This window comes from Cucurbita pepo, chromosome LG07, assembly GCF_002806865.2.
Source record: "Cucurbita pepo subsp. pepo cultivar mu-cu-16 chromosome LG07, ASM280686v2, whole genome shotgun sequence".
Taxonomy (NCBI): Eukaryota; Viridiplantae; Streptophyta; class Magnoliopsida; order Cucurbitales; family Cucurbitaceae; genus Cucurbita; species Cucurbita pepo.
The window spans coordinates 3460679-3487833 of NC_036644.1; the positions used below are offsets into that span (position 1 = coordinate 3460679).

General features: G+C 36.0%; 6 protein-coding genes and 1 non-coding gene across 8 annotated transcripts; 3 read left to right on the forward strand and 4 right to left on the reverse strand.

Annotated features, from left to right (window-relative positions):
- Positions 1–291: 291 nt before the first annotated feature.
- Positions 292–1351, reverse strand: LOC111798173. The gene has a single exon (XM_023681174.1). The coding sequence runs from the start codon at positions 960–962 to the stop codon at positions 516–518; it is 447 nt and encodes a 148-aa protein (XP_023536942.1). The 5' UTR covers positions 963–1351; the 3' UTR covers positions 292–515.
- A 580-nt stretch (positions 1352–1931) lies between these two features.
- Positions 1932–2378, reverse strand: LOC111798793. The gene has a single exon (XM_023682126.1). It carries the CDS (start codon positions 2376–2378, stop codon positions 1932–1934), a length of 447 nt encoding a protein of 148 aa, XP_023537894.1.
- Positions 2379–5435: 3057 nt separating this feature from the next.
- On the forward strand, positions 5436–7243 carry LOC111798203 (U-box domain-containing protein 30-like). Its single transcript, XM_023681211.1, has one exon. The coding sequence runs from the start codon at positions 5873–5875 to the stop codon at positions 7226–7228; it is 1356 nt and encodes a 451-aa protein (XP_023536979.1). The 5' UTR covers positions 5436–5872; the 3' UTR covers positions 7229–7243.
- A 7555-nt stretch (positions 7244–14798) lies between these two features.
- Positions 14799–15351, reverse strand: LOC111799102 (phytosulfokines-like). The gene is made up of 2 exons (XM_023682505.1): positions 15180–15351; positions 14799–15043 (listed from the first exon to the last, which is right to left on the reverse strand). Exons 1-2 carry the CDS (start codon positions 15306–15308, stop codon positions 14924–14926), a joined length of 249 nt encoding a protein of 82 aa, XP_023538273.1. The 5' UTR covers positions 15309–15351; the 3' UTR covers positions 14799–14923.
- An 801-nt stretch (positions 15352–16152) lies between these two features.
- On the reverse strand, positions 16153–16224 carry TRNAD-GUC. Its single transcript has one exon. It is a non-coding gene; the product is annotated as a tRNA-Asp (tRNA).
- Positions 16225–16274: 50 nt separating this feature from the next.
- On the forward strand, positions 16275–20590 carry LOC111798043. 2 transcript variants are annotated; one of them, XM_023680996.1, is made up of 5 exons: positions 16279–16502; positions 17147–17312; positions 17881–17938; positions 19196–19253; positions 20074–20590. In XM_023680996.1, exons 1-5 carry the CDS (start codon positions 16471–16473, stop codon positions 20108–20110), a joined length of 351 nt encoding a protein of 116 aa, XP_023536764.1. In that variant the 5' UTR covers positions 16279–16470; the 3' UTR covers positions 20111–20590. The 2 variants fall into 2 exon arrangements, with proteins under 2 accessions (XP_023536763.1, XP_023536764.1); XM_023680995.1 differs by lacking the exons at positions 19196–19253; positions 20074–20590 and having other exon boundaries at positions 16275–16502; positions 17881–19189.
- A 1241-nt stretch (positions 20591–21831) lies between these two features.
- On the forward strand, positions 21832–22254 carry LOC111798794 (basic leucine zipper 4-like). Its single transcript, XM_023682128.1, has one exon. The coding sequence runs from the start codon at positions 21832–21834 to the stop codon at positions 22252–22254; it is 423 nt and encodes a 140-aa protein (XP_023537896.1).
- The last annotated feature ends 4901 nt before the right edge of the window (positions 22255–27155 follow it).

The following is a 27155-nucleotide window of genomic DNA, read 5'->3' on the forward strand; positions in this document are numbered from 1 at the left end:
CCTAATCCAGAAAATTCCGAGTAGAATCTAACTCCAATCCTAACCCACAAAATTTTGAGTAGAATCTAACTCCAATCCGTTCTCCTCTTTAACCAACGTAGAATCTCTCGCTCCAACCAATCTACAAACACATCCCATTATTGTCCTGCACCAAAATTGACATTCCCTCCCTTAGAATTCAAATCATCAAACCAAGAAACTAAAGAGGAAACTCATTTTGTGTCGGCTATTAATGGTTCCAACATCAACTACAATCATTGTCCGACTCTGACGCCAAAATTGAAAACTAAATAAAGTGAACTTCAGATCAATTCAGAATCAACAATTTACTTTCCATGTTTTGATTACAAATAATCTACCATTACCCACACAATTAAAACAAAAAACTTACAATATTTACATGAACACAGAAGAACAAAACCAACAAAATCCCCAATTAAAGGTAATCCCTCCTCTTCGTTTCCAAATTATTCATAAATTTCAAGAACAATTATGCAAAACAGAGACAACGAAAATCAAGCCCCAGATTTTGTACTCGTCACAGCGTAGCTTCTACTCCTTGGATAAACCAAATCACCCTTCTCCTCCACGCCACCTTCAAACTCGCAAGCACTATCTTCATCAATCCTACCCATTCCAACGCTGCAACTCTTAGGCAGCCCTGTGGACTGTCTCACCCTCTGTGGATAAACAACATCGGCGTCGACATCTTTAATGTCCATACTCCTAACAGAAGCGGCCTTAACAAGCTCTCTGAAATCATCGGTTTCATTGGATCTGCAGGATCGCGAGCTGTAACTTTTGGGCAAGACGGGCATTTGGCCAGATGGGTAGCCATGGCTAACTCTCGGAGCACAATCCATGATGCTTCGTACATACAAATCCTTGGCCTTGCCAAGAGCTCTGATGGGTAGTGTAACGAATCGCATAAATTTGCTCCGATTGTGCGCTTTGGTGCTCATTTGGAATGCCCACAAAGTGTTCGATGAAATTACTGAGAGAGATTTGGGAACAGAGATGGTCGATTACAGGGGAGGGAATCGAAGTTGGATGAAATAAATCAAAAAAAAAAAGAGGAAAAGTGGAGATTGGAGCAGCCTGATTTGGAAGAAAATTAGGCGATGAAAGCGAGCAGGTGTGGGGAATTGGCGTAAAGCGTCGGCCAGAGCTAGAAATAATGGTGGAGTTGACTTGTGAAGATTCATAAACAGGTGAATTTTTTAAAAGTTCTTCAGCCTTATCCAACCCATTTTGATGAATCATTCATCGCCTTTCTCAAACTTTAAAAGATCTTAGATTTGAAATTTTCATGCGAATTTGATCTTCGTCAAAATTTTAAACACCAAACCTCTTCTCTGCAATTTAATATTTCAAAGTTCTTGACTTTTTCATTTTTTTTTTCAAAAATATCTCTAATAAAATAAAATGATTCTATTATTAGCTAAAACCCAATTTGATTTTTAGGAAGTATCACGATCATTCAGTAGGAAGGGTTTTAATTTTTTCAAATGAACGACATTGATTCTTACAACTGATTGCAGAGTTGATAATTCCTACCTTTCAATTCATAGATGTGGATCTGGGACGTATGAATGAGGATATTTCGAAAACCCAAGTGAATTAGACAAAAAAAGAAGAAACTTTGACAAAAAGAAACGAATTTGATGGATTTTATGTTCTAAAACTCATAGTTTGTAAACAAAAACATATTCTATTTTCAATAAAGTTATTATTATTATTTATTCAGTAAAGATTGTTACTAAATAAAGTGAAACCGAAAGAAAAAGGCGAGGTTCTGAAAGAAAAAAGTATACCACCGCGGCTTCTTCCCNAAAACCAACAAAATCCCCAATTAAAGGTAATCCCTCCTCTTCGTTTCCAAATTATTCATAAATTTCAAGAACAATTATGCAAAACAGAGACAACGAAAATCAAGCCCCAGATTTTGTACTCGTCACAGCGTAGCTTCTACTCCTTGGATAAACCAAATCACCCTTCTCCTCCACGCCACCTTCAAACTCGCAAGCACTATCTTCATCAATCCTACCCATTCCAACGCTGCAACTCTTAGGCAGCCCTGTGGACTGTCTCACCCTCTGTGGATAAACAACATCGGCGTCGACATCTTTAATGTCCATACTCCTAACAGAAGCGGCCTTAACAAGCTCTCTGAAATCATCGGTTTCATTGGATCTGCAGGATCGCGAGCTGTAACTTTTGGGCAAGACGGGCATTTGGCCAGATGGGTAGCCATGGCTAACTCTCGGAGCACAATCCATGATGCTTCGTACATACAAATCCTTGGCCTTGCCAAGAGCTCTGATGGGTAGTGTAACGAATCGCATAAATTTGCTCCGATTGTGCGCTTTGGTGCTCATTTGGAATGCCCACAAAGTGTTCGATGAAATTACTGAGAGAGATTTGGGAACAGAGATGGTCGATTACAGGGGAGGGAATCGAAGTTGGATGAAATAAATCAAAAAAAAAAAGAGGAAAAGTGGAGATTGGAGCAGCCTGATTTGGAAGAAAATTAGGCGATGAAAGCGAGCAGGTGTGGGGAATTGGCGTAAAGCGTCGGCCAGAGCTAGAAATAATGGTGGAGTTGACTTGTGAAGATTCATAAACAGGTGAATTTTTTAAAAGTTCTTCAGCCTTATCCAACCCATTTTGATGAATCATTCATCGCCTTTCTCAAACTTTAAAAGATCTTAGATTTGAAATTTTCATGCGAATTTGATCTTCGTCAAAATTTTAAACACCAAACCTCTTCTCTGCAATTTAATATTTCAAAGTTCTTGACTTTTTCATTTTTTTTTTCAAAAATATCTCTAATAAAATAAAATGATTCTATTATTAGCTAAAACCCAATTTGATTTTTAGGAAGTATCACGATCATTCAGTAGGAAGGGTTTTAATTTTTTCAAATGAACGACATTGATTCTTACAACTGATTGCAGAGTTGATAATTCCTACCTTTCAATTCATAGATGTGGATCTGGGACGTATGAATGAGGATATTTCGAAAACCCAAGTGAATTAGACAAAAAAAGAAGAAACTTTGACAAAAAGAAACGAATTTGATGGATTTTATGTTCTAAAACTCATAGTTTGTAAACAAAAACATATTCTATTTTCAATAAAGTTATTATTATTATTTATTAAGTAAAGATTGTTACTAAATAAAGTGAAACCGAAAGAAAAAGGCGAGGTTCTGAAAGAAAAAAGTATACCACCGCGGCTTCTTCCCGTACTAGTTCATGCTCTGGTAATATAGATTTGACACCCTCTTCTTGTCTGTCATCAGACATTTCTTCGTCTCCATCGACGGTTGTGGTAGATGGCAAGACAGAGGCAGAGGTGCTGCGAGCAAGTTGGCAGCGAGTGCAAGAAGCTGGACCAGACGAAGGGACAGAAAGTGTGGCTAGTACAGAAGAAGCGGGAATCTTTTTTCATGGATAACCTCAGACCAATCAATCGAATATTGGTTAATACATAATCAAGTGAACACTACTTGAAATTCTTGCTTCCATTGAACCATTTGTATCTCTATGCATTAGGATCGACCATTTCTTCTAACCCTTTTTCAAATTTGAAAAATGTTGGTTGATCGTATATTTCATTTACATTCGAAATAGATAATATCATCAAAAACAATTATTACTTTCATTTAACCGGTTATTGATTGATCTCGTATCTACACACCACTATAAATTATCTCAAATAAAGTAAAAGAATAAATATTAATTTTGGGCATATGGGCAATGAATGGATATAAAAAAATAAAAATAAAAAAGAAATAAATAAAATATTGTTAATTTGCACGTTGGCGGCGGAATTCAAATAAAATCATGAAAAAACCAGCAATTATTAGATAAAGATGAAGCCTTAATAGACCCACAAATTCTGTTGGCAGCCGCATGGAAATGAAATACAATATCTTATCATTAAACCAATAAATATAAATCAAATTTAAAGAGTTACTTTGAATTAATATGATCATGTTCATATCAATCCTAATTAACTTTCATTATTTAAATGCATACCTAACTTCATTAATTAATAGCCTTTATAATTGTTCGGTTTAATGCAATTATTATTGATGTGAGTATCTACCATAAAATTCGTTGACATAAAAAGGAATGTATTTACTAACTATTTATAAAGGTATGATATTGTCCACTCTGAGCATAAGTTCTCATGACTTTGTTTTGAGCTTCCCAAGAGGCCAATAGAGATAGTATTCATTGATTATAAACTCATGATCATTCTCTAAATCAGTCGATGTGGGACTTTCATCGTCCAAGAACTATATCATATGTAGTTTCCTAAATTTCAAAGCGTTCTTCGAATAAATTATTAAATTAGGGTATTCTAGTAGGTTATAACGTGAAAAAAGAAAGAAGAACTTACGTATCTCAAATGGGTTTATTAATAGTGGGCAGATTTCGATCACTACTAGATGCTTCAACAAAGATGAAATTTAATGACATGTCTCTAACCATGATGAAACGTGTATAATTTTACGTCTTATTTAATATAGGAAGGTTGTTGGCGAAGTGACATTTTAGAGTCTAGTTGTCCAAGTAGAGAGTATCTCGTTCAAAATATCCCACGTATTATTTATATATTAGTTAATTGATAGTTTGACTTTAGCCAATCGCATCAAAGAAGACCGACAAAAAATTAAAATAGTAGAAATTTGTCACTGTATACTCGACATGATGTGTCTATTATGCACGAAAAATACTTCAAAATATTTTATAAACAATGTCATGGACTTACGTAATAATTTATTAAATTAAGGTTTTCTTTAAAATGGGCCGAAAGCCCAATAGTAAAGTCACAAAAAGCCCATACAGACATTAAAATGGGCTTCAACGAAGGCCCAATTAACTCACAAAATAAAGGCATGCACAAAGCCCAATAGTAGTCACGAAAAGCCCATACAGACACTAAAATGGGCTTCAACGAAGGCCCAATTAATCCGCAAAATAAAGGCATGCACAAAGCCCAATAGTAGTCACGAAAAGCCCATACAGATTAAAATGGGCTTCAACGAAGGCCCAATTAATCCGCAAAATAAAGGCATGCACAGTCAGCACCAGCAGTGGATAAGATCAAACAGCAACGAATCTATGAGATTTTGAAAAACAAGGATTTAAATATTAAATAAATTAATAAATCAGTTTCTGAAAAGGAGATATATATATATATAATATAAATAAGTTAAATAAATTGTAAAAAGTGCCAGGTGAGCAGGTTTGACCAATTCTGAGATCTAGAAGACCGGTTTTATTTTGTTTACACGACCAAATCTCGGTCTTCGCTCTTAGCTTTGACTGCTTTGCTTCAAATTACGAAGAAAAACTTCCCTTTTTCATTCCATCTACTGACACGTGTCCTTTTATTACCAAAAAAAAAAAACAAAACCAAGGCCACGTTCCAGCAGATGTTCTTGGACACACACACAAGAGAGAAGACTGCACGGTCCTTCTGCAGCATTACAAAAATGAAGGCTTTTCTTAGGGTTTTTAAGGGCAGTCTTTGTGGAAGTGTTTAACCCTTCTCCTCCGCTCTGTTGATTTTCTTTTGGTTTCTGTTACTTTTCCGATGTGGGTCATGATTTTTCTGATCTGGGTTTGATTATTTCGTCATTTCCGATGTGGGTCATGATTTTTCTGTTCTGGGTTTGACTATTTCGCCATTTTTGAGAGCTTGAATAGGAAGCTTTGGATTAGTGTAATGAAGAAGGAAAACAGGGGAAAGCTCAGATAAAGTAAGAGACCAAAAAAACGAAGAAAAGCAAACATTTTTGCCTGTGATTGTCAATGAGAGCGACACTGTAGTGTAGTGTACACAAGGGTTTTCTATAATGCCGATGTACCAGCCTTCTACTTGGAGAGAAGGGGATCCCAAGCTTGTAGTAGCTTGCGGAGCGCAGATTCTAGATCTGGAAACTGTCGTCAAAGATGGGATTCTCGGCGGCGGTGGCGGCGTTGGCGGTGGCGGTGGCGGTGGGGAGAAGTTAGATCTGAAGGAGATGATTGAGGTGCTGGAATCGTCGATAGAGGTCCCATCGGTGTTCATTTGCCCAATTTCTCTCGAGCCAATGCAAGACCCGGTGACACTCTGTTCTGGGCAGACCTACGAGCGGTGCAACATTCAGAAATGGTTCTCTTTAGGCCATTTGACTTGCCCCACAACAATGCAAGAGCTTTGGGACGATTCCCTTACACCCAATCGGACCCTTCACCAGTTGATTCACACCTGGTTTTCGCAGAAGTTCTTGGCGTTCAAGAAGAAATCAGAGGACGTTCAGGGGAGAGTAACAGAGCTTTTGGATTCATTGAAGAAGGTCAAGGGTCAAGCTAGAGTTCAGTCCCTGAAAGATCTCCGGCATGTCGTCGCCGCCCATTCCTCCGCCAAGAAGATGGTGGTCGACAACGGCGGCGTCGCTGTAATCTCTTCCCTTTTGGGTTCTTTCACTTCCCACGCAGTTGGGTCGGAAGCCGTGGGGATTCTCGTAAATTTGGATCTCGATTCGGAGTTAAAGAACAATTTGATTCAACCCACGAGAATATCACTAATTGCAGATATTTTAAACGAAGGCTCCATCGAAACCAAGATCAATTGCACGAAATTCATCAAGAAATTAACGGACGGTGACGATTCAAGAACAGAGAGCGTTTCAAGTTTGAGCTTACTCGTGGGATTGTTAAGAATGGTGAAGGATCAAAAACACCCAAATGGAGTAACCGCCGGACTTAGTTTACTCCGATCACTCTGTTCAAACGAATCCATAAAAAAGCAACTGGTAAGCATCGGCGCCGTCGCGAAACTCGGCGGTGCTCTGTCCAGTTTCAACGGCGATGGGTTGGAATCAGCGCTTTACATTCTCGAGGTTTTGTCGTCTCTTCCAGAGGGAAGATTAGCGTTGAAAGATTGTGAAGAAACGATTAAGAAGTTGGTGAAATTGTTGATGAAAGTATCTGAGATTTGTACTGAATTTGCGTTGTCAATTTTATGGGCGGTTTTCAAGGTGGCGCCGGAGGAATGCGCGGTGGTTGCGGTGGATGCAGGATTGGCGGCGAAGTTGCTGCTTGTGATACAAAGTGGGTGCAATAAAGAGGTAAAACAGAGATCATCAGAGCTATTGAAATTGTGTACTCTAAATTACCCGGATTCCATCTTCATTTCTAAGTGTAAGCTTACCAGAACTATACAATAAAAGATAGCTTTTTTATCTCCCTAGCGTTTTAAAACTGTGAGGGAAAGCTCGAAAGGGAAAGTTCAAAGAAGACAATATCGACTAGCGATGAGTTTGGATGATTACAAATAGTATTAAAGCCTAACATCAAACGATGTGTGAACGAGAAGGCAGAGCTTCAAAGGAGGTAGACACAAGGTGGTGTGCGAGCAAGGACGCTGTGCCTCGAATGGAATGGATTGAAGGGTCCCACATCGATTGAAGGAGTGAACAAGTGCTAACGAGGACACTGGGCTTCAAAGTCCTGAATGGGAGGACGCTAGGCCTCGAATGGAATGGATTGGTGGGTCCCTCATTGATTGGAGAAGTGAACCAGTGTTAACGAGTACACTAGGTTCCAAAGCCCTGAATGAGATGGATTCGAGGGTCCCACATCGATTGAAGAAGCGAACGAGTGCTAACGAATACACTGGGTCTCGAAGCAGGTGTGGAATGTGAATTCTCACATGAACCAGTCTCACATGGATGGGAAAGAATTTTGGTTTCCTTTTTAGGAGCACATGGTTGGGGGAAATTAATAAAATTAAGGGTTGAATGTTGATATAGTTAGAGTCACGTGCAGATGGAGTTGGGTAATTATCAGACACGAGAACATTGCTCGTTGTCGGCCCAAATGCCACCTTCCCCAACTTCACCTTCTCATAAATCATGTGTTCTTCTAACAAATCCATTTCTTTTTTTTCTTTTTTTTTTTTCCTTTTTTTATGGCAAAAAGAATTTATAATATTCCTCTCGGTACATTCAGTATGAATATGCACTAGACCATAGTCAGGTTTAGTGGTACGCTAATAAATTTGTCTCGTTGATTCATGTGCATGTACCCGGACCAAATGTAGGGGATTCAAGTTTCTTTTACTCATAAACGTTGAATAGATAATATTTATATATAGTAAGATAATCTATTGATTTATTTATTTGTTACCGTCACTTGAGAATTTACTTATTTACTTGTTTGTTCCTATGAATGAGGAGAATTTACTTATTTATTTGTTTGTTACCATGAATGAGGAAAATTTACTTATTTACTTGTTTGTTACCTGAATCAAGCAAATTTACTTATTTACTTGTTTGTTACTATGAATCAGGATTATTTGTTACTATGAATTAGGAGGATCTTATTTACTTGTTTGTTACCATGAATCAGGAGATGAATAATCTACTTATTTACTTATTTGTTATTGTTAACCTAAATCCGGAGAATCTACTAATTTACTTGTTTGTGTACCATGAACATGAATAAGGAGAATCTACTCCTTTACTTGTTTGTTACCATGAATTAGGAGAATCTACTTTACCTGTTTGTTAATCTTATTCACTTTTTTTTTACCATAAATCAGGAGAATCTGTTTTTTACCAAAAGTACTCCACACAAACTGTTACCCATTAGACTACATGAACTCATACAAACATACATTACACATTAAAAGATATCATACCCCTCCAACATCAAGAAACACTAACTCAAACCAATGTATACCTCACTCCTTAACCCTCCGGAAACTAGGTGTTTAACAGTGGCATCGTAGACCGGACCCTCCTTTACGGTTAGGCACCCTCCACTGTGCGCACAAGCCGAAGGCGTAGTGGCAATTCCTTCGGTTTCTGCTGTGATAAGGCCAGCAGCGCGGCGTAGAGATACCCAGGTTTGACGTTAGACAGTGAATAGGCTCCCTCCTTACTCCTTACTAAGATTGCGTGGTGAAACTCAGATGTGATGGTTGACGTGGTTGTTAACATATAGCATCCGGGACACAATCTTTCATGTAAGGCTCCATCCACTGAGTGCCAATGCCGAAGGCGTAGTGGCATTACCTTCGGTGACTGCAACATCCTTAAGGGTGACCACATTTTGCAGGGTGAGTGAGGAAAAAAGCTTATTAAGTCTCGCATTATCGTGTTTTTTGACCATATAAGAAGCTCAAAGAAGCTAAATACTCCTTATGTCTGACACTGCGAGTAAGATCCCACCGTGATATTAAGGTTTTCGGCAATTTTTCTTTAATATCATTGGGCTCTCTGTAAAGGTTTTTGCTTACTTACTTACAGAGATACGAACAGTTTAGTAAGGCACCATCCACTGTGCGCAAACGCCGAAGGTCTGACACTTCATTTAGTGTTTTGTTTTAAGGAATTTTGTCAAAAGGTCTTTTTTAAAGGGGGAATTTTGCCTCATAAAGACACTTCATTTAGTGTTTTGTTTTAAGGAATTTTGTCAAAAGGTCTTTTTTAAAGGGGGAATTTTGCCTCATAAAGACTATTACACACAAAACCTCTTTCCGTGAGGGGTTTTTCGACTGAGNGGCTCCATCCACTGAGTGCCAATGCCGAAGGCGTAGTGGCATTACCTTCGGTGACTGCAACATCCTTAAGGGTGACCACATTTTGCAGGGTGAGTGAGGAAAAAAGCTTATTAAGTCTCGCATTATCGTGTTTTTTGACCATATAAGAAGCTCAAAGAAGCTAAATACTCCTTATGTCTGACACTGCGAGTAAGATCCCACCGTGATATTAAGGTTTTCGGCAATTTTTCTTTAATATCATTGGGCTCTCTGTAAAGGTTTTTGCTTACTTACTTACAGAGATACGAACAGTTTAGTAAGGCACCATCCACTGTGCGCAAACGCCGAAGGTCTGACACTTCATTTAGTGTTTTGTTTTAAGGAATTTTGTCAAAAGGTCTTTTTTAAAGGGGGAATTTTGCCTCATAAAGACACTTCATTTAGTGTTTTGTTTTAAGGAATTTTGTCAAAAGGTCTTTTTTAAAGGGGGAATTTTGCCTCATAAAGACTATTACACACAAAACCTCTTTCCGTGAGGGGTTTTTCGACTGAGAGACTATTACACACAAAACATCTGACCCTGAATCGGAGAAAGAAAGAGGCTTTCCTTGCAAGAAACTACTAATTGTAATAAATGGAATATGGGGAATCTATTTATTTCCTTGTTTTTTTTACCCTAAATGGTAGAATCTTACTTGCTTTTTTTTACCATGAATCAAGAGAATCTTACTTACTTTTTAACCAAGAGAATCTTACTTGCTTTTTAATGAAGAGAATCTTAGTGATTTACTTGTTTTTTTTACCATAAATCAGAAGAATCTATTGATTTACTTGTCTGTTACCATGAATCTGATTTACTTGTTTTTTTTTTACCATAAATCAGAAGAATCTACCGATTTACTTGTTTGTTACCATGAATCTGATTTACTTGTTTTTTTTTTACCATAAATCAGAAGAATCTACTGATTTACTTGTTTGAACCTAATGCCATGAATCAGGAGAATTTCTGTACTTATTTACTTGTTATCATGAATCAAGAGAATCTACTGTCCTAAATTAGAATCTACTAATTTACTTGTTTTGTTTGTTAGCCTTGTTTGTTACCATGAATTAGGAGAATCTTACTTGTTTGGAATTTCATGGTTTGTTACTATAATTATGGTTTGTTACTGTAATTATGGTTATACATATCTATAAATACATGAGGTCATGCACATCTATAAATAAGTTGTGACCCAAGTCATAGTGCCATTCAACCTAACATGGTATATGTGTAATAGTTGTGTGTGACCACCTTTGTACACATAGAACCTACCATGCTTATACCACTTTCTTAATTTTTTGCCTCGTCGAGTGCTTTCATTTTCGAACACATTAACCATACACTAAATGTTTTAATGTATAGGTTATGGACCCATAAGAGCCAAAAAAGAAGAGAATGTGAGAATATTTCATGCACAAACATTTCTTTTGTTCATTTAATGTCTATATAAAACATTATAGTTTGCAATAACTAGTATAACAAAACATTTAAAAACGAACGCACGAATATATCATATCACAATATTCATGATAATCATTAAAATATAACATAATCATTTCATATAGGCATACATCAATAATTTGAAAGAGCCATTAGAGATCCTCTAAGCTTAAGGAAATACTACAAAATGGTTTAATTTAGAGGTAAATTTGGTTTTTTGGTGATGGATTTGCAACACAATAATAATAATAATAATAATAATAATTTGATTATGAGGTGTAGTAATGAGAGAGGAACAATAATTCATCCAATCATGAGTTGATAGCGTCGGTATAGATGTAATCAGAATGGGCCTCTAAGGTTCTTCTAACCAGGCACTCCTCTGTCTCTCCTCTCTTGCAAACATCTTCATGACCCTTTTGATGAGTGATTTGGCTGATGTCGAGGGGGGTGGCGGTGGGCGTTGTGGTGATGGGATCATGACCCTTTTGATGAGTTGTTAGGCTGATGTCGAGGGGGGTGGCGGTGGGCGTTGTGGTGATGGGACGGGCTTCGGTGGAGGAGGAGAGAATGGATATTGTTATGAGTGCTGCGATGGAGAAGAGAGCCACCAGCTTCGACATCTTCGCCTGGAATTGGGTCCTGAAAATGAATGCGGTGAAGCCGTGGAGGATGCCTGTTTTGTTGGGGGTTTTATAAGAATGATTTGGTGAGGGTTTCAACGTTGCACCGCTTGTTTTGCTGGCTTTACTATATTTATCTTTTCTTTCTTTGTTATTACATGGCTGATCTTCAATTTAACTAAAAATAAAATGGTTAATTAATTGTTTGATTTTTCTTATTTATACACGTGGCAACTTTTTTTTTTTTAATTATTCGAGAATATTTGCTAAAATCATAACGTACACAGATTTGCTGTTCAGTCAATCTCAAATATTTGTTTATTTTGAGTCCTCTACTAACTGAGCTATACCGGCCATTTCCTCTCCGATACATTAGGTAATTTTAATAGCGGATTTGAACTCGCAACATTAGACGTATTTTTAATAGCGGATTTGAACGGGTAATAGGAAGATTTTGAGTCATCTGCTCTACTAACTAAGCTATATTGGCTATTTCGTTTCCGACACATTAGACGTATTTTCAATAGCAGATTTGAACCGGTGAGACGAAGATTTTTAGTGCTCTGCTCTACCAACTAAGCGATACCGGTCATTTCCTTTCCAACACATTAGAAACTTATCAAAACTGATAGACTTGAAATTTCGAAACAACTGTCTAATTTAGAGACGAATGAAAAGATGCACTTGAATATAAAAATTAGAACATCCCAATGTCTTATGCTGAATTCATAGAATGTCATTCTCTGATTTGTGATTTGCTTCCTCAACTTCATACTTTATGTTTGGTTTGTTTGGAGATTTTCTATGGTTCTTTGATTTTGATCGCCCATTTAGTAAATGTTGTGTGGAAGTTCTCTATTGGAAGTTCTCTATTTAGAGTGGTTTAGAAAGAGTAATAAATGTATACTAGATACGTACATAAGGGAAGCAAATATTTAGATATTTGTCAAGATCAAATATGATATATATCATAAACTATAATTCAGTATTAAATACCTTAGCACTAATCATAGTTCACTTACTAGTTTCAGTGAAATTTTTTCATTTAAGGTTTGGTTCATGCAAATATTTGATGTTTTGAGCGTGACACATATATTTAGCTCTAACATGATATGCTAATTATATCAAATCATAATTATAAAGTAGAATCAAACTCATTAGCATACTCATTCCATTCAATATAACTAACCACAACAACTTATTTGTGACACGTGAATATGAGTGATCGTGAAGATAGAATGATTAAGAAAGGGTTACTATAATTGAAAGTCACTACCTATGCCAACAAGGTACAACTTTATTTTTTATGGTTCAATCATAAGAACTCAAAGTGCACCTTCCTTTTCGATGACTCAATCATAGAAACTTCATGGTTAGACGTGGTTTGTCTAGAGATACATGTAAGTGAGAATAAAACATGCTGAAATGAGTTGTCTTGATTTATCGGATAATCTTGGGAATGAGAATTGATACGAAGCAAACAACCTCATATTCAAATAGTATTGGTCGTAATCTAATTTATTTATATTTGGAAGCAACACCACACACTCGTACATTTCCTACCGTTGTTTCTCTTCATTATGTGTGTTTGTTTTGTTTTCAAATGCCCTCTTCAATACGGCACCAATCTCTAATCTCTCATGTATTTGATGCTTCTATTTGTTTTGACAACTGTTCACCATACATTACATTTGGATAAGCTTGATTTATTTTCGATGAATTTTAGTTGCGTTTGTGATTGGTTTCAAAATTTGAATTCGGTATCTGATGAATCTACTAGGGAGAGGTTTTCACACCATCACAAAGAGTAAGTTATAAGGGTGTTTCATTTTCCTCCCCAACCAATGTGGGGAGCGTCCTTGGCACTAGTTCCTTTCTCCAATCAATGTAGGGCCCCTACCAAATCCACCTCCCTTTGGGGCCAGCGCCTTTACTGGCACGTCGCCTCGTGTCTACCCCCTTCGGGGAACAGCCTCCTCGCTGGCACATAGTCCGGTATCTGACTCTGATACCATTTGTAACGACTCATGTTCACTGCTAGCAGATATTGTCCTCTTTGGGCTTTCATCTTCCCCTCAAAGCTTTAAAACACATCTACTAGGGAGAGGTTTCCACAATCCACTCCTCCCCAACCAATGTAAGATATCACAGATGTAGTCTTCTTTTACTCGGGTGTCACATGCCTACTAGTTTCTATCTGCACTACAAGCTATAAGTCTATGAATAATATGAACATAATTTTACACCAATCGACATATATTCCTTCGATTTATCACCACTACATTATTTCTTTATAACTACGTGTTTTTCCCCATATAGAACTAACAAGATGACTATGGATCATTTTTTCATATGAGAAAATGGAGATTATTTTATAATATTAAATCAATGGAAGATGGAAGGCGTGATATACATGATCCACATGTGTGAGTAGGACCCACCAATCGATTCGTACACCTCCTGGGTCCCTTTCATGGTCAGACGAGCATTCTCTAGAGCTGTTAATATCGGACACTCGTTACCTATAATAGCCTTTAGGTTAGATCATAGAACCAGAGTTCTGGCATTTACATTCCTGGCTATTTTAACAGCCTTTAACTTAGATTGGGATATTGTTTTTATTTTGATTTGAATTTATGTTATTTATTTTTCTACTATGACTGATAACGTTATCGTTTTAAAAGAATTTATTATGAGCTTAAGCTCGTGACACCATTTAAAATGTTTTCAAAAACTTTTGTGCACATATTAAGCATGTAATGCATGTAGTCGTCTGAATTTCAATTTTATATTTATTAATTGGCCCATACTCTAAATATTTTAAATTATTATGCATTTTTAAATATTCGATATCTCAAATAAATAATCTTAAAAAATATTCTTTTATATTTTCTTTTACTTTTAATTTATACACTTCAAAATTTAGCATAAACACTCGAATTACAATTTTTCATATAAAATTATACACGTTTTAATTTTATTTTTTAAACTATTATATTAAAAAAATTTGCTGTAAAATAAGAAATGCATGCGAGTGGTTGAGAAAATATCCCGAAAATGACCGAATAATTTGATGGTAAACCGCTTCAATTCCTAACTCTTTCTTGTTACGGAATTAGGTGAGGGTGAGGATAGCATAAGAGACATATAAAAATAATTATTAATATTATTTGATTATCAAACTGTATTAATCAGAGGAATAATAATGTATCCTCATTTTTTCAGAGGAATGTGTGGTGAATTATGAACGCAATGGTCGGAATACAGCCACTCATGACTTGGTATCATCGGTATAGATGTAATCGGTATGAGCCTCGAACGTGCTTCTAGCCAGGCACTCCATTGTCTCTCCTCCCTCGCAAACATCGTCGTGACTCTTTTCAGAAACGACCTAATAAACATTAATTTCATGATGGAACTGTTAAGAATCACGGACCTCTAGAATGGCTTTGCTTTGAAGCCTTTATACTCATAGAGATGTATTCTTTATAAACTCATGATCGAAGAGATTTGAGATTTTAGAGTACCTGATGCGCGATATGGTTGAGGTCGAGGAAAGTGGCGGTGGATGTAGCGATGGGACGAGCTTCAGAGAAGGAGAGAAGGGACATTGTCACGAGCGCTACGATGGAGAAGAGAGACACGAGCTTCGACATCTTCCTGGCCTAGAATTGTGTGACGTGAAAATGAATGGAAGGGAGGCGTGGAGGGTTTTATAATGATGAGATGGTGACTCTATATAGCCTTAACGCCGCTTGTTTTCCTTTATTTGCATATGGCTCAACTTCTTACTTTTAACCAAAAATTTTAAAACNACCAAAAAAAAAAAAAAAAAAAGACTAAGTCTACCGCTAGCAGATATTGTCCTCTTTGAACTTTATGTTACGAGCTTTCTCTAAGTTTTAAAATGCGTCTGTTAGGAAAAAGTTTTTACACTGCAAGAGTATTTCGTTCTCCTCTCCAACCAATATGGAATATAGTAACTCTTTTAAGTCATAGTTGATAAGCTCGTAGTGCTTAATTTTTTTTTTTTTTTTTAACGAATAAGATAGGTTAGTTGATATTGACGTTAGAGAATAGCGAGTCACAATATCGAAACAGGAACCATTTTGTTGGGTCGTAATCCAATTCATTCATATTTGGAAGGAACACCACACACCTTAACCATTCTTCAACCAAGTTTCGTGTTTGTTTTATTTTCGAATACCCTTTTTAATAGGGCACCAACCTCTTAATTACATGCCGCTATTATTTTTATTTTATTTTTTTCATTTTGAGGTGGATGTAATTTGAAATGTCGAAATCGTGGAAAACGACGTGTCCATCATAGATTGGTTAGGTTTGAATAAGATTTATTTATTTTCAATCGACTTTATTTTATTTAGGTTGGTTTCATTATTTCTAGTCGAAATGAAGTTCTCCGAAATAAAAGAAGCACAGCTTAACAAAAATTGACATTTCTATGCTAAACAATTGAAAAAACAATTGAAAAAAGAAAAGCGCCGTTGCCGGGGATCGAACCCGGGTCACCCGCGTGACAGGCGGGAATACTTACCACTATACTACAACGACCTTGTTGTTCAAGTAATTTAGTTTTTTAAAGTTGACTAATTTCTATTCTCTGTTTTTCGACTGAAGTTTTGTTGCTTCATCGGTTCGAACGCACCGCATTTTCCAGAAAAGAAATCGCGCCACCTGGTCATTATAATCATCTCCTTTCTGTTCTACTGCATAATCTCTCTCAGAACTCGGAGCGTATTCAAACATGTTGTTTCTGCGTTCTTTTTCATTTGTAGAAATTTGAAGCTTCCGGGAGATATGCTCGGAGATGGAGGATTAACTCCTTGCAGGTACGACTGTTGCGTTTCCTTCTCTTTGACTAGAGCCATGACATTAATCATTACTTGCTTCACTGGTATACTCCGTTTCTATGCTTCAAATTCTGGTTCTCAGGTTATTGACAATTGTTTTGTTATATTATCGTTGACATTAATCATTACTAGCCATGACATTAATCTATATGGAACGCTCAAGTGATGAGTAATATCAACGAATCTATATTATCGGAGTTTAGTTATATTATCGTTGACGTTGAGATAAATCGTGATCGATGACTAGATGTACGGGAGTTATTGTTATCAGGTTATTGACAATTGTTTTGTTTCGACTAGTTCTACTATCTCAATTCATCCATTAGTGCTGAAGCCTTTCTTGAAGTTGAAGTAAAATAGAAGTATACGGAATTAATGAGGTTCTGTGTTTAATTTGTTGATATGAATTTTTTAGCATGGTTAAGAATCGGACAAGCTGTGGTAGAAGAGCCTGATGCTTCGGATGTTGAAATTGATCCTTGTTTTTGGGCTTAATATACATAATTATGCATAAACTTTGGGCTTGTCATACTGTTGATACATTTCTGGACTTAAGGTTGTACTAGTTCTATTAATTTCAACTTTGTTTCTCTGTGATACAATTGGATTTGTTGAAATTTCAGGGTTATTGTTCAGGTCTTGACAGAGACAGACGATTGCTATTGTGTACTTCTCAATGCACATGATGGTATAGCTTTTCCTGGAAAGGATTATGAAGAAAATTGCAATTCTAGTAATGTTATGGCCTTGGGTATGGATTCTGATTCTCTAAGTACGAAGAATTCCCAGGTTTGAGTTGGTTCACTTTCAATCAGTCTAACTACTATTATTTACTTGTTGTCAAGAGCTTCTATGGTGGGATTCAAACCATTTGAACCTCTAACCTCTTGGTTGAGGCTACTAGATTGTTCGTGCATTGATGTTCATTTGGATCTCATTTAAACATAGTAAATCAAACTTTTATGTTAATGTTAAAATCTTAGTGTTGCTCAACTTCATGCTGGTTTATGTTGAGGTTTTTACTTGAATTGATTGTAGAATGTAGAGCTTTTCTTGTTGTTATTTCTGCAATTTTATCCGAAGGGGCTGCCTGTACTGTTTTGGTGATGGGGAATAATTGTTATGAGTAACACATCTAGCAGAAAGGGGGTTCTCCTCGTTAAATATTCTTAATTCAATCTCCCTTGGAATTCAATATTATATATATATGTTTTTTTTTCCCTTTTCACTGATCTGTAAATTCATGTTATAAGTGAAAGAAGATTTGAACTGTGTTGAAATATGAGTATTGACATCAACCATGAAATCTCCTCATAAGTATTGGGTACAAATACTCACATTGTCCTAAATGCTGCAGATTACTACTCTATACTCTGGATTTGTCAGCTACCAAATGGTTTGTGATGCATATGACGGTATATTTTTTCTAGAATATCTTTTTTCTTCAATGCGGTATAAATTTATCACACTGAGTTTCCCATTCTGGTTCTTATGGGGAAGAACTTTCTTTTGTTCAAATTTCTCCAGCACGTTTGTGGATATGGGGTGTTGCATTAATTCATTGTTCCTTGGTATGATTTAGGATGTAGGATGCATGTAACTAATCCGTAGTAATGTTTTCTCTGAACTAATAATGGACGTTTCATGTTCTTTAATTTGAATAGAGCCGACCTTCTTTGTTAATTCTAGAGTTTGAACTAGTCTACCATTTGATATCTTTTTCTTTAATATTTATTAATCAAATCCTAAGTTCTTCAATTCTCCGGAAAAGATTTGGGATCTTATTCAGTTGGGTCTGTTTTCTGTTGAGTTGTTCTAGTACCCTAATATGATGTTCAACAGATGGATGGAAAGCACTTTGCATAGCTTCTCCGTTAAGTGTTATTCTGGAATTTGTATTTATTTATTTTCCCAATGAGCTGAACGCCTATCATCCTGTATATAAAAAGAACTTTTTTCCCCGAAAATTCTACACTTGCTGTCCTGCTTTCAAGTCTCAACTACTTTTAAATTTTATCCACTCTTTCCCTTATTGGAACTTGAGTCCATTTTCATTCATTTCTAGTATTATGGCCAAGGTGCGAGCAGGATCAATGTACTTAGTTAACAAGCTTTTAGAGTTTGTAAGCTACACGGAGGCTTTGGTTTGCCTTTGCCGTATTCCTCGAAGTTCCACAGTAGCTAACTTTATTGTTCTGGCTTGGTCCTCTTAACACACGAGCAATCTGTGCTAAACAATGCTATTCATACCTACCAAGTATGAACATCGCTTTATTGAGCATATCACCCACTTTTCTGTCGCATCTCGATTAGAATTATATGTGCCATAACAAAGTTATATTTTGCATTGAGATACGCGTTAAAAGTAATCAATTTGTGGCAGTTGGGTTTATAGGAATCCTGACTCTCTACAGTGATATGATATTGTCCACTTTAACCATAAGTTCTTATGGTTTTGCTTTTGGTTTTCTCAAAATGCCTCATCAATGGAGATTGTATTTCTCACTTATAAACTCATAATCATTCCCTAAATTAGTCAATGTGGGATTCCCAACCAACAATCCTCACTAGACACGTGACGGTGTCAAGGTAGACACATTAGGGTAAATAATGCAGGTAAAAAACTGGCTTCTAATTTGTAATACCATGTTAATTTTGTTCACTTTGTGCAGGTAAAAAGTTCGATTTAGGGGGAGAGGTGCAGAACTTGCATGTTAGCCTCCATTATCGGTAAATCTAGACTCCGTTTCGTAAGCTAAAGGCTAAAAACTAATTGTTAATTGGGAAAGACAACTCAATGAAAATCTGCTGTAAATATAACGTGGAATCTTCTCTACTTGAGATTCGATAATGTGCATGCCATGTTTTGAGGCATGGGGCAAGGCTCCGGATCAAGTGCAAAACAGACCGTACTTTTCAGGGTTAGGTTAAAAAAGCTGCCGTTTTCGATTGAATAAATAGGATTAAAGAAACACACTTCTTAGAAGTTATTTTGTTCTTATAGGTAAGATATGCATGTGTTCTTTGGTCTATAAACTCTAGTTTATGTATAATATGGTGTGCTTCTGCCCATCAAGTTTAGAAATTACTGAAATCTTGCTCATGTTACATATGTTACATATATGCTAGAGGTTTCTACACATTTACAAACAATGTTGCATTCTTCTTTTCAACTGATGTTGGATCTCATAATCCATCTCCCTTCAAAGCCAAACATCCTTGTTGGCACATTGCCTCATGTCCACCCTCGGGGCTTAGCCTCATCGCTGGCACATCGTCCAGTGTCTAGCTCTAAGATCATTTGTAATGGTCCATACCCATTATTAGCCGATGTTGTCCTCTATGGATTTTCCTTTTTGAGCTCGTCGTCAAGGTTTCTAAAACACATCCGCTAAAGAGAGGTTTTCACACTTGGAATGTTATTCATTATTCATTTCTCAAATTCTGCTTGTTGATGCATGTATATAGTATATATAGTGGTTTGTATTACATTCTTCATATATGCCCATCCTTAACAGTCAAAATATACCTTGTTGTCTCCACATTGTAGGGACCAAATAAGTATAAGCAGGTTACGCTCCTTCTGAAAGAGGCTATAATCCCTCAAGGCTCTGTTATGACAGAGCTTGTCGGTATCGGGCACTGAAAGGGATAAAAAATTCAGAATAAAGAACAACTTTTGGGCAATGGGTGTTGGCAACTTTCCCATAAATTGTGCACAGAACAGTTTACCAAAAGCAGGGTGATAGCTTTGGGTTGTGGCTTTCCATTTTAGGCTGCTTTTATGAATTCAATCGTCCATCCAAGTGTCGATGGTTGCAAAGTGATGGGGTTAGCCATACCTCTTCCAACTTTTGATTTCCCATGACAACATGATCTCCACGCCGCCATGTCGTTTTTTGCTTCACTCTTCTTCATTAAGCTAAACCCTAAACACTCTCATATTACTCCTCCTTTTCTCTTAAAGTTAAAGCCAATAATATTTCTGGTCCACTACTCCCCAAAAACTACTACTGTTTATGTAGCATTAAGCCAATTCTATATTACTCCTTTCTCATATTTTGCCACATTACCCTCTCTTTTACTATAAGTACCGATGACATGGCCCAAAATTAGTGGGAGATTTAAAATTAGTGGTAGATAAAGTAAAAAAATTGTTAATTAGCTAATTAAAACGGAACTTCTCGGTAGTGGCTCCTTCTATGTCTCATTTCATAGAGAACCTCAAAGTGGCTCTATTTCATTATATTCCATTCATTTAATATCCCGAGATAAAATATCCTGAGATAAGAGATGTCATTTATAGTCTATTTGTTTCTATTTCTATATATATATATATATGGAAAGTAAAAAAATTATAATAAGTCAGAAATTGCAATAGAAAAGAAAAAGGGAGGTTTGTGATGATTTTAAAATCTTTTATACTAGGTAATCTAGTATTCTTATGCACGAAGATAATCAATTCGATGGTTATGATTCGGACTCTATTATAGATTTCTTACCAGAGTTCTCTTTTCTTAATCTCATTGGTCGAATTTTCATGATTCTTCTCGGTCGAATTTTCATGATTCTTCTCTTTTATCCGATCTTTTTATTACTTATTCGGACTCTATTATAGATTTCTTACCAGAGTTCTCTTTTCTTAATCTCATTGGTCGAATTTTCATGATTCTCCTCTTTTATCTGATCTTTTTATTACTTATTATGACCTATTGACAAAAAAGTGTATCAATTTGGACCATAAATTTCAAATTTCGAATTTAAATAAGTTTAATTTGTTCCTTAATTTTAACAAAAAAAAAAAAAGAATAAATAAGTGTGAAATTGGTTAATTCATTAATTTCAATAAAATAAAATAAAAATAAGTTTGACCAACCCATAATTTAACAATTAAATAATTTTACTAAAATTTAAAAAATGATGATAAAAAAAAAAAATTGTTTTTCTCTAAGATTTTATTGATTCAGAAAATAATAACCTTTGATCCTTTATTGTTTAAATTTATTATTACTTTTGTCCAAAAATAAAAATAAAGCTGGAAAGCAATGACAAAAATTCTTTAACATCTTTGTGATGAAACCAATCACGNTTTTTTTTTTTTTTTTTTTTTTTTTTTTTTTTTTTTTTTTTTTTTTTTTTATTTATTTTTTTTTTTTGAATTGGTTGGATAGGTTTAGGTCATGCTTTATTGGGCCCCACGTGTCTCTCCCATTTCTCCCATAAATACCCAACACTCCCTCTTCCTTCATCCCCTTTGCTCTCTCTCTCTCTCTCTCTCTCTCTCTCTGAGCTTAGTTTTGTGCTAACCATGGGGGAACAACATGTTGGGTTTCATAGTGAGGTTCCTGACAACCATGCCTTCACTGCCACTGAAATCCAAGAGCTTTTATCCCTCTTTCTACTCAACCACGCCACCTCCGACTCCCAGGCTTCCAATCCCACCACCACAGACCAGAGGAAGCTCCGCCGTATGTTATCCAACCGGGAGTCTGCCCGCCGCTCGCGGTGGAGGAAGAAGAGGCATTTGGAAGATCTCAACAATGAGTTGAACCGGTTGATGACCCAGAACCGCCACTTGAAGGACCGGCTCGCCCGGATTCTCAACTGCCGTCATGTCGTTTTGACACAAAATGATTGGTTGTGGTTGGAGTCCGTGGGCCTTCGCTCCAGGCTTTCGGATCTTTGCCGGATCTTGACCGCCATGTCATCGCCGTCCAACACGTTCACCTAAATAGGAAAAAAAAAATAAAAATTATTGGAAATAAAAAATTAAAAAATGTTAATGCTTTTTTTTTTTTTTCTTTTCTTTTCTTTGAATAAAGGCTGCTTTTGTGGGGGGGAAAATTAAGTAAATTATTTTCTGTTTTAAGTGAAAATTATTATTTTTTTAAATAGTATTTTTCAGACTAAAAAATTGGTTAATCAAAATAGTCTATATATATATATATATATAGTCGAGTTTTTTTATAATATAGTTAACCAATAATTATCTATTTAGCTATGAGGTCTATAATTCAAATATTGACTCAAAAATTGATGAGCGTTACTGATATGTTTGGCAATTTTGTACTGTTCGTGTGGGAGAAAAAAATTAACAAATATATTGCGCTTTTGTGTTCTAAAGTGTTGGATGATGAAAGTCTCCGCTAATTTAGGGAATGATCATGGGTTTATAATCAAATAATACTCTCTCCATTGGGGTGAGAAAGCATCATGAGAGTTTATGCTCAAAGTGGACAATATCGTACCATTGTGGAGAGTCGTGTTCATCTAACGTGGTATCAAAGCAACGGGCAAAGCCCGCATCAACTTTTTATGTAATAAATGCATCACTTCCAGAAGTTGGGGTTTGTTGCACGTATTAGCTCTAGAATTACTACGGTTATTCGAGTAGCAAATACGATCAAACAAACTATAACTGATTTAACGAGTCATTCGTAGTTTCACCGTTTGAATTAGTTCATACTTACACATGCATGGCTTAATCTTTGAGATAAGCATATGATTACTAGTAGAATCAACCAGATAAAAGTTGATAGGGCAGAAATTTGAATGATGAGTCGCCGGCACGACGGTCGTGCAATCCGTCGAATTATCATGAATCATCATATGACTTAATCTTTATGTTAGATGTTCTTTACGTTCATCTAACATAAAGAACATACATATTTTATAATTTACATCTAACCGTTATTAAGAGACAATCTGTAAGATTCCACATAGATTGGAAAGAGGAACGAGTGTCGATGTTGGGCCCTAAAGAGGTAGATTGTGAGATCCCACATCGGTCGAAAATGGGAATGAAACATTCTTTATAAGCGTGTGGAAACCTCTGCTTAGAAAACACGTTATAAATTTTTTGAAGAGAAATATCTAGTAGCGATGAATTCGGGTTGTGATACAAATGATATTGTGACAAGTTCATTAAATAATTTATCTAAAATTTTAAAATTTATTATGGTAATGGTTAAGATATGGGTTAATGTTTATGTGGATATATTTTAATTTATCTAATTTACTTATTTTCTATTAAAAAAAAAAAAAGAATTTGGGTGAGAAAAGAATCTTGACCAATGAGGAGCCTTCAAATTTTTTAAATATTATCATAAAGCCAATAATTATAAACAATAATAATAATTAATAAATAAATAAATAATAAAAGGGAATTTGTAAGAAGGGAATCTTTTGGGCGTGGGATGCACGTGACTGACTGTCTGGTGAATCACTGAAACCCATGCCGTTGTCCACAAAATTCTATTTTTACAGATTTAATTTTTATTATTTTAAAAATTAGGATTTTAATTATTGAAATTTTTATCTAAAATTGCTCACGAGTCGAGAGGGTGGCCGAGCCGATTAATGAGTAACACGTTATTACACTTTAAAATCTCAAATAACTCAATCAGACGTGGATTCGACTTTTCTTATTGTCTAAACCTTTGAACTCTCTTCGTCGAAGCTTCCTTTAGAAATAAATGATGGTCCACTACAAGTTCAAATACTTACTACTCGTGTCAGCATAGTTTTTCTGTCTACTTTATGTTGTTTTCATCCTAGCTGTAATCTTTTGAATCACATCATTCATGACTTGGACTGACTTGAGGTGCTAGTAACAGACGTTCACTTATCGAAGACCTACATCTCTTCCTATATACGTTCAATGTCTTCTAAAGTTTGATTCAATTGTTCTATTTGACCATCTATCGTGCGAAAATCTAAACAAGTGCTTCAAGCGCTCTATAAACTTCTCCATAAGAGGATCATTGTCGAAGAAAATTGAGGCAAGCACTTGTGCAACCGAAATATCTTTTCCATGTATAACTGTGTTCAATTCTCAATCGAGTTTGACTTGGTGAGTCTATTAATATGAACCAAATCATAAGTAAATCTCTGTGCAAAGAACCAACCAGACTGACCTAGTGGATAAATTAGGAATACAGAAACAAAAACATCAATTGGGCCCGAGAATGCGATTGTNCTAGGCGCAAAGAACCAACCAGACTGACCTAGTGGATAAATCAGGAATACAGAAACAAAAACAGCAATTGGGCCCGAGAATGCGATTGCATTATAAGGTCGCAATTGAACAGATCGAGCAAGTTCAAATTGACGTAACATGAAACCTATTAGTCCGAAAGCACCGTGGAGAGCAACAAAAGTCCACAAACCACCTAATTGACACCAACGAGTAAAATCTCCTTGTGCTTTAGGACTCCATAGTAACAACAAAGAGTGTGCTAAACTATTAGCACAAGTCGAAACTGCGGCGGTTAAGAAGTTGCATCCTTCCAAATAGGAACTTGTCCATTCATGGGTGTCATTCTAAGCAACCTCACAATAAAAATTTATAGTTGTTTTTTCCATCTTTGCCTCCACACTTTCCCTTGACTCGTACCGATCAGAATCTGACCCCACAAAAAATTGAGCAAAAGGGTGTTGAATTAGCCTATTTCACTTGCTAGCATACCAAACATTTACTAATATACTATATTATCTATCTCTTTACAGTATGCCAACCGTAATACCATTTTAAATCCTGATATATCTTTAAACTACCTAGATGCACCAAAAACGTAGAATTGTGAGCCTAAACCAAACTCACATCCTTAAGCTTATCACGGTCGAGCACGTAGAGTTTCCTTTGACAAAGGAGACCATTATAAGAACAGGGGACATTCAATGTAGATCTCTAAAACAAAAAATGAAAACAAGAAGAATAGAAGAATTAATCAAACGAGTGAAGTGAAAGAGCTTCATCTCTTCGGGTGATGACTCGAGCAAAGGAGCTCGTGTAGTCCTCACTCGAACAAAAAAAATTCCTTCGTGTTTCCTTTTTCCCTATATATAACAATCAGAATCATGCACAGAGTTGAGCTAATATCAAAACTCGAGATAAGAATGATGTTATCACGTAATATTGTATGGTCCCTACACGACACCATATGAGTCCAAAGTACAATATTCTAGTCGATAACAAAGAAAAAAAAAATCGCTATCAAATGTCACAAGTAAAGAAGAAATCGAGTAAAAAAAATAAAATAATTAAAGTAATTTTTTTTTGTATCCTAATTTACCTTTAGAAAAAGAAAGGAAAAATGGAAGTATGAGTTCTACCTTCCTTTATAAGCTTTTATAATTCAATAACGCATAGTAATTTCATAACAAATTAGGAAAATGCATTTGTCTCCTTATATTATAAACTTCTATTTTCTTTAAATAAAATGCCCAATAAAAAATTAATTAATTAATTATATTATGAGATTATGAGTGGTAGCTTTTATAATTGATCAATCACACCAGGAAAAAGAAAAGGCTAATTTAATTAATTAAAGTTAAGTTAAGTTAAGAAAAGAAGTTACGGGAAAGTAATCTCCATAATTCAAAGAGGGGAGGGGGCTGCCGACTCTTTTTCCTCGGGGTGCACACGTGGACGGTCCAGATTGAAGGGCTTCAACAGCTAATCAAAAAGCCATAAAGGGATGGGAGATAAAAAAGGAGGGTGGGAATAGGTCAGCCACGTGTGCGTGGTTGACGGAAGGAACTCAGCCTCACAGTTCATGCCATGTCATCTAATCTAATTATCTACGTATCATTTCCTCATTGGTTCCCTTTTTCCTTTTTTTTCCTTTTAATTTTAGTTAAAGCTTAATTTAATCACTTTATTTTGAGGGCAAACAATTTCCATGCTTAAAATGAATTATATATATATATATATATATATATATTATATAATTTTACTAGATATAGTCTGACTATTTGTATAAAGAATCTTCTCACGCGGTTTCTTACTTAATTTTTCTAGATAGTTTGTCATACATATCATCTTCTTTGTAACTTCAACTATTGCCACGTACTCAGCTTTAGTAGATGAAAGAGTAATACAATTCTAAACTCATACCATTATCTGTGGCTTGCTCCCATTTGGTTGTATCCTCTAACTGTATGGCCTCATCATCAGATTCCCTTTCATCACCCAGCAACAAATAGTGTAATGGAGGTGAATACCTACTTTGATGGTTATGGATGATTTTCTCAACATCTGCGCAGGTGTCACTTGCTCCACTATAATTCCCCAGCAACAGTCTTAGGAGTTTCTTGAGTATCTGTTATAACATCATTAGGTGAATTTTTCCACTCTAGTTCCTCAGCAACAGTCTTAGGAGTTTCTTGAGTGGAGGTGAATACCTACTCAAATGGTTCTAGATGATTTTCTAAACACCTGTCCAGGTGACACTTGCTTCACTCTAGTTCCTCAGCAACAGTCTTAGGAGTTTCTTGAGTGGAGGTGAATACCTACTCTAATGGTTCTGGATGATTTTCTCAACATCTACTTGAGTGTCACTTGCTCCACTCTAGTTCCTCAGCAACAATCTTAGGAGTTTATTGAGTATCTACTACAGTATCATTAGGTGAATTTTTATGAAACTTAACGTTAACTCCCATTTGCTTCTTTGTCTCGGAACCTTTCTTCTCTTTGTACTTGTACAAAACATTTTCATCAAAAGTCACGTCACAATGTCTCAAGATTCTTTTGTTCTTGTCATCCTAAAATATGTAACTGAACATGTCAGAACTATAGCCTGAAAATAGCACTTCACTTCACTTCACAACCTTAAAGTTTTTTTTTTTCGA

Coding starts and splice junctions, on each gene's coding strand:
- LOC111798173 (XM_023681174.1), bottom strand. CDS start 962: ATGAGCACCAAAGCGCACAATCGGAGCAAATTTATGCGATTCGTTACA.
- LOC111798793 (XM_023682126.1), bottom strand. CDS start 2,378: ATGAGCACCAAAGCGCACAATCGGAGCAAATTTATGCGATTCGTTACA.
- LOC111798203 (XM_023681211.1), top strand. CDS start 5,873: ATGCCGATGTACCAGCCTTCTACTTGGAGAGAAGGGGATCCCAAGCTT.
- LOC111799102 (XM_023682505.1), bottom strand. CDS start 15,308: ATGTCGAAGCTCGTGTCTCTCTTCTCCATCGTAGCGCTCGTGACAATG. Junction 15,044..15,179: donor TCAACCATATCGCGCATCAG/GTACTCTAAAAT, acceptor AATGTTTATTAG/GTCGTTTCTGAAAAGAGTCA.
- LOC111798043 (XM_023680995.1), top strand. CDS start 16,471: ATGCTCGGAGATGGAGGATTAACTCCTTGCAG. Junction 16,503..17,146: donor GGAGGATTAACTCCTTGCAG/GTACGACTGTTG, acceptor TTGAAATTTCAG/GGTTATTGTTCAGGTCTTGA. Junction 17,313..17,880: donor TAAGTACGAAGAATTCCCAG/GTTTGAGTTGGT, acceptor TAAATGCTGCAG/ATTACTACTCTATACTCTGG.
- LOC111798794 (XM_023682128.1), top strand. CDS start 21,832: ATGGGGGAACAACATGTTGGGTTTCATAGTGAGGTTCCTGACAACCAT.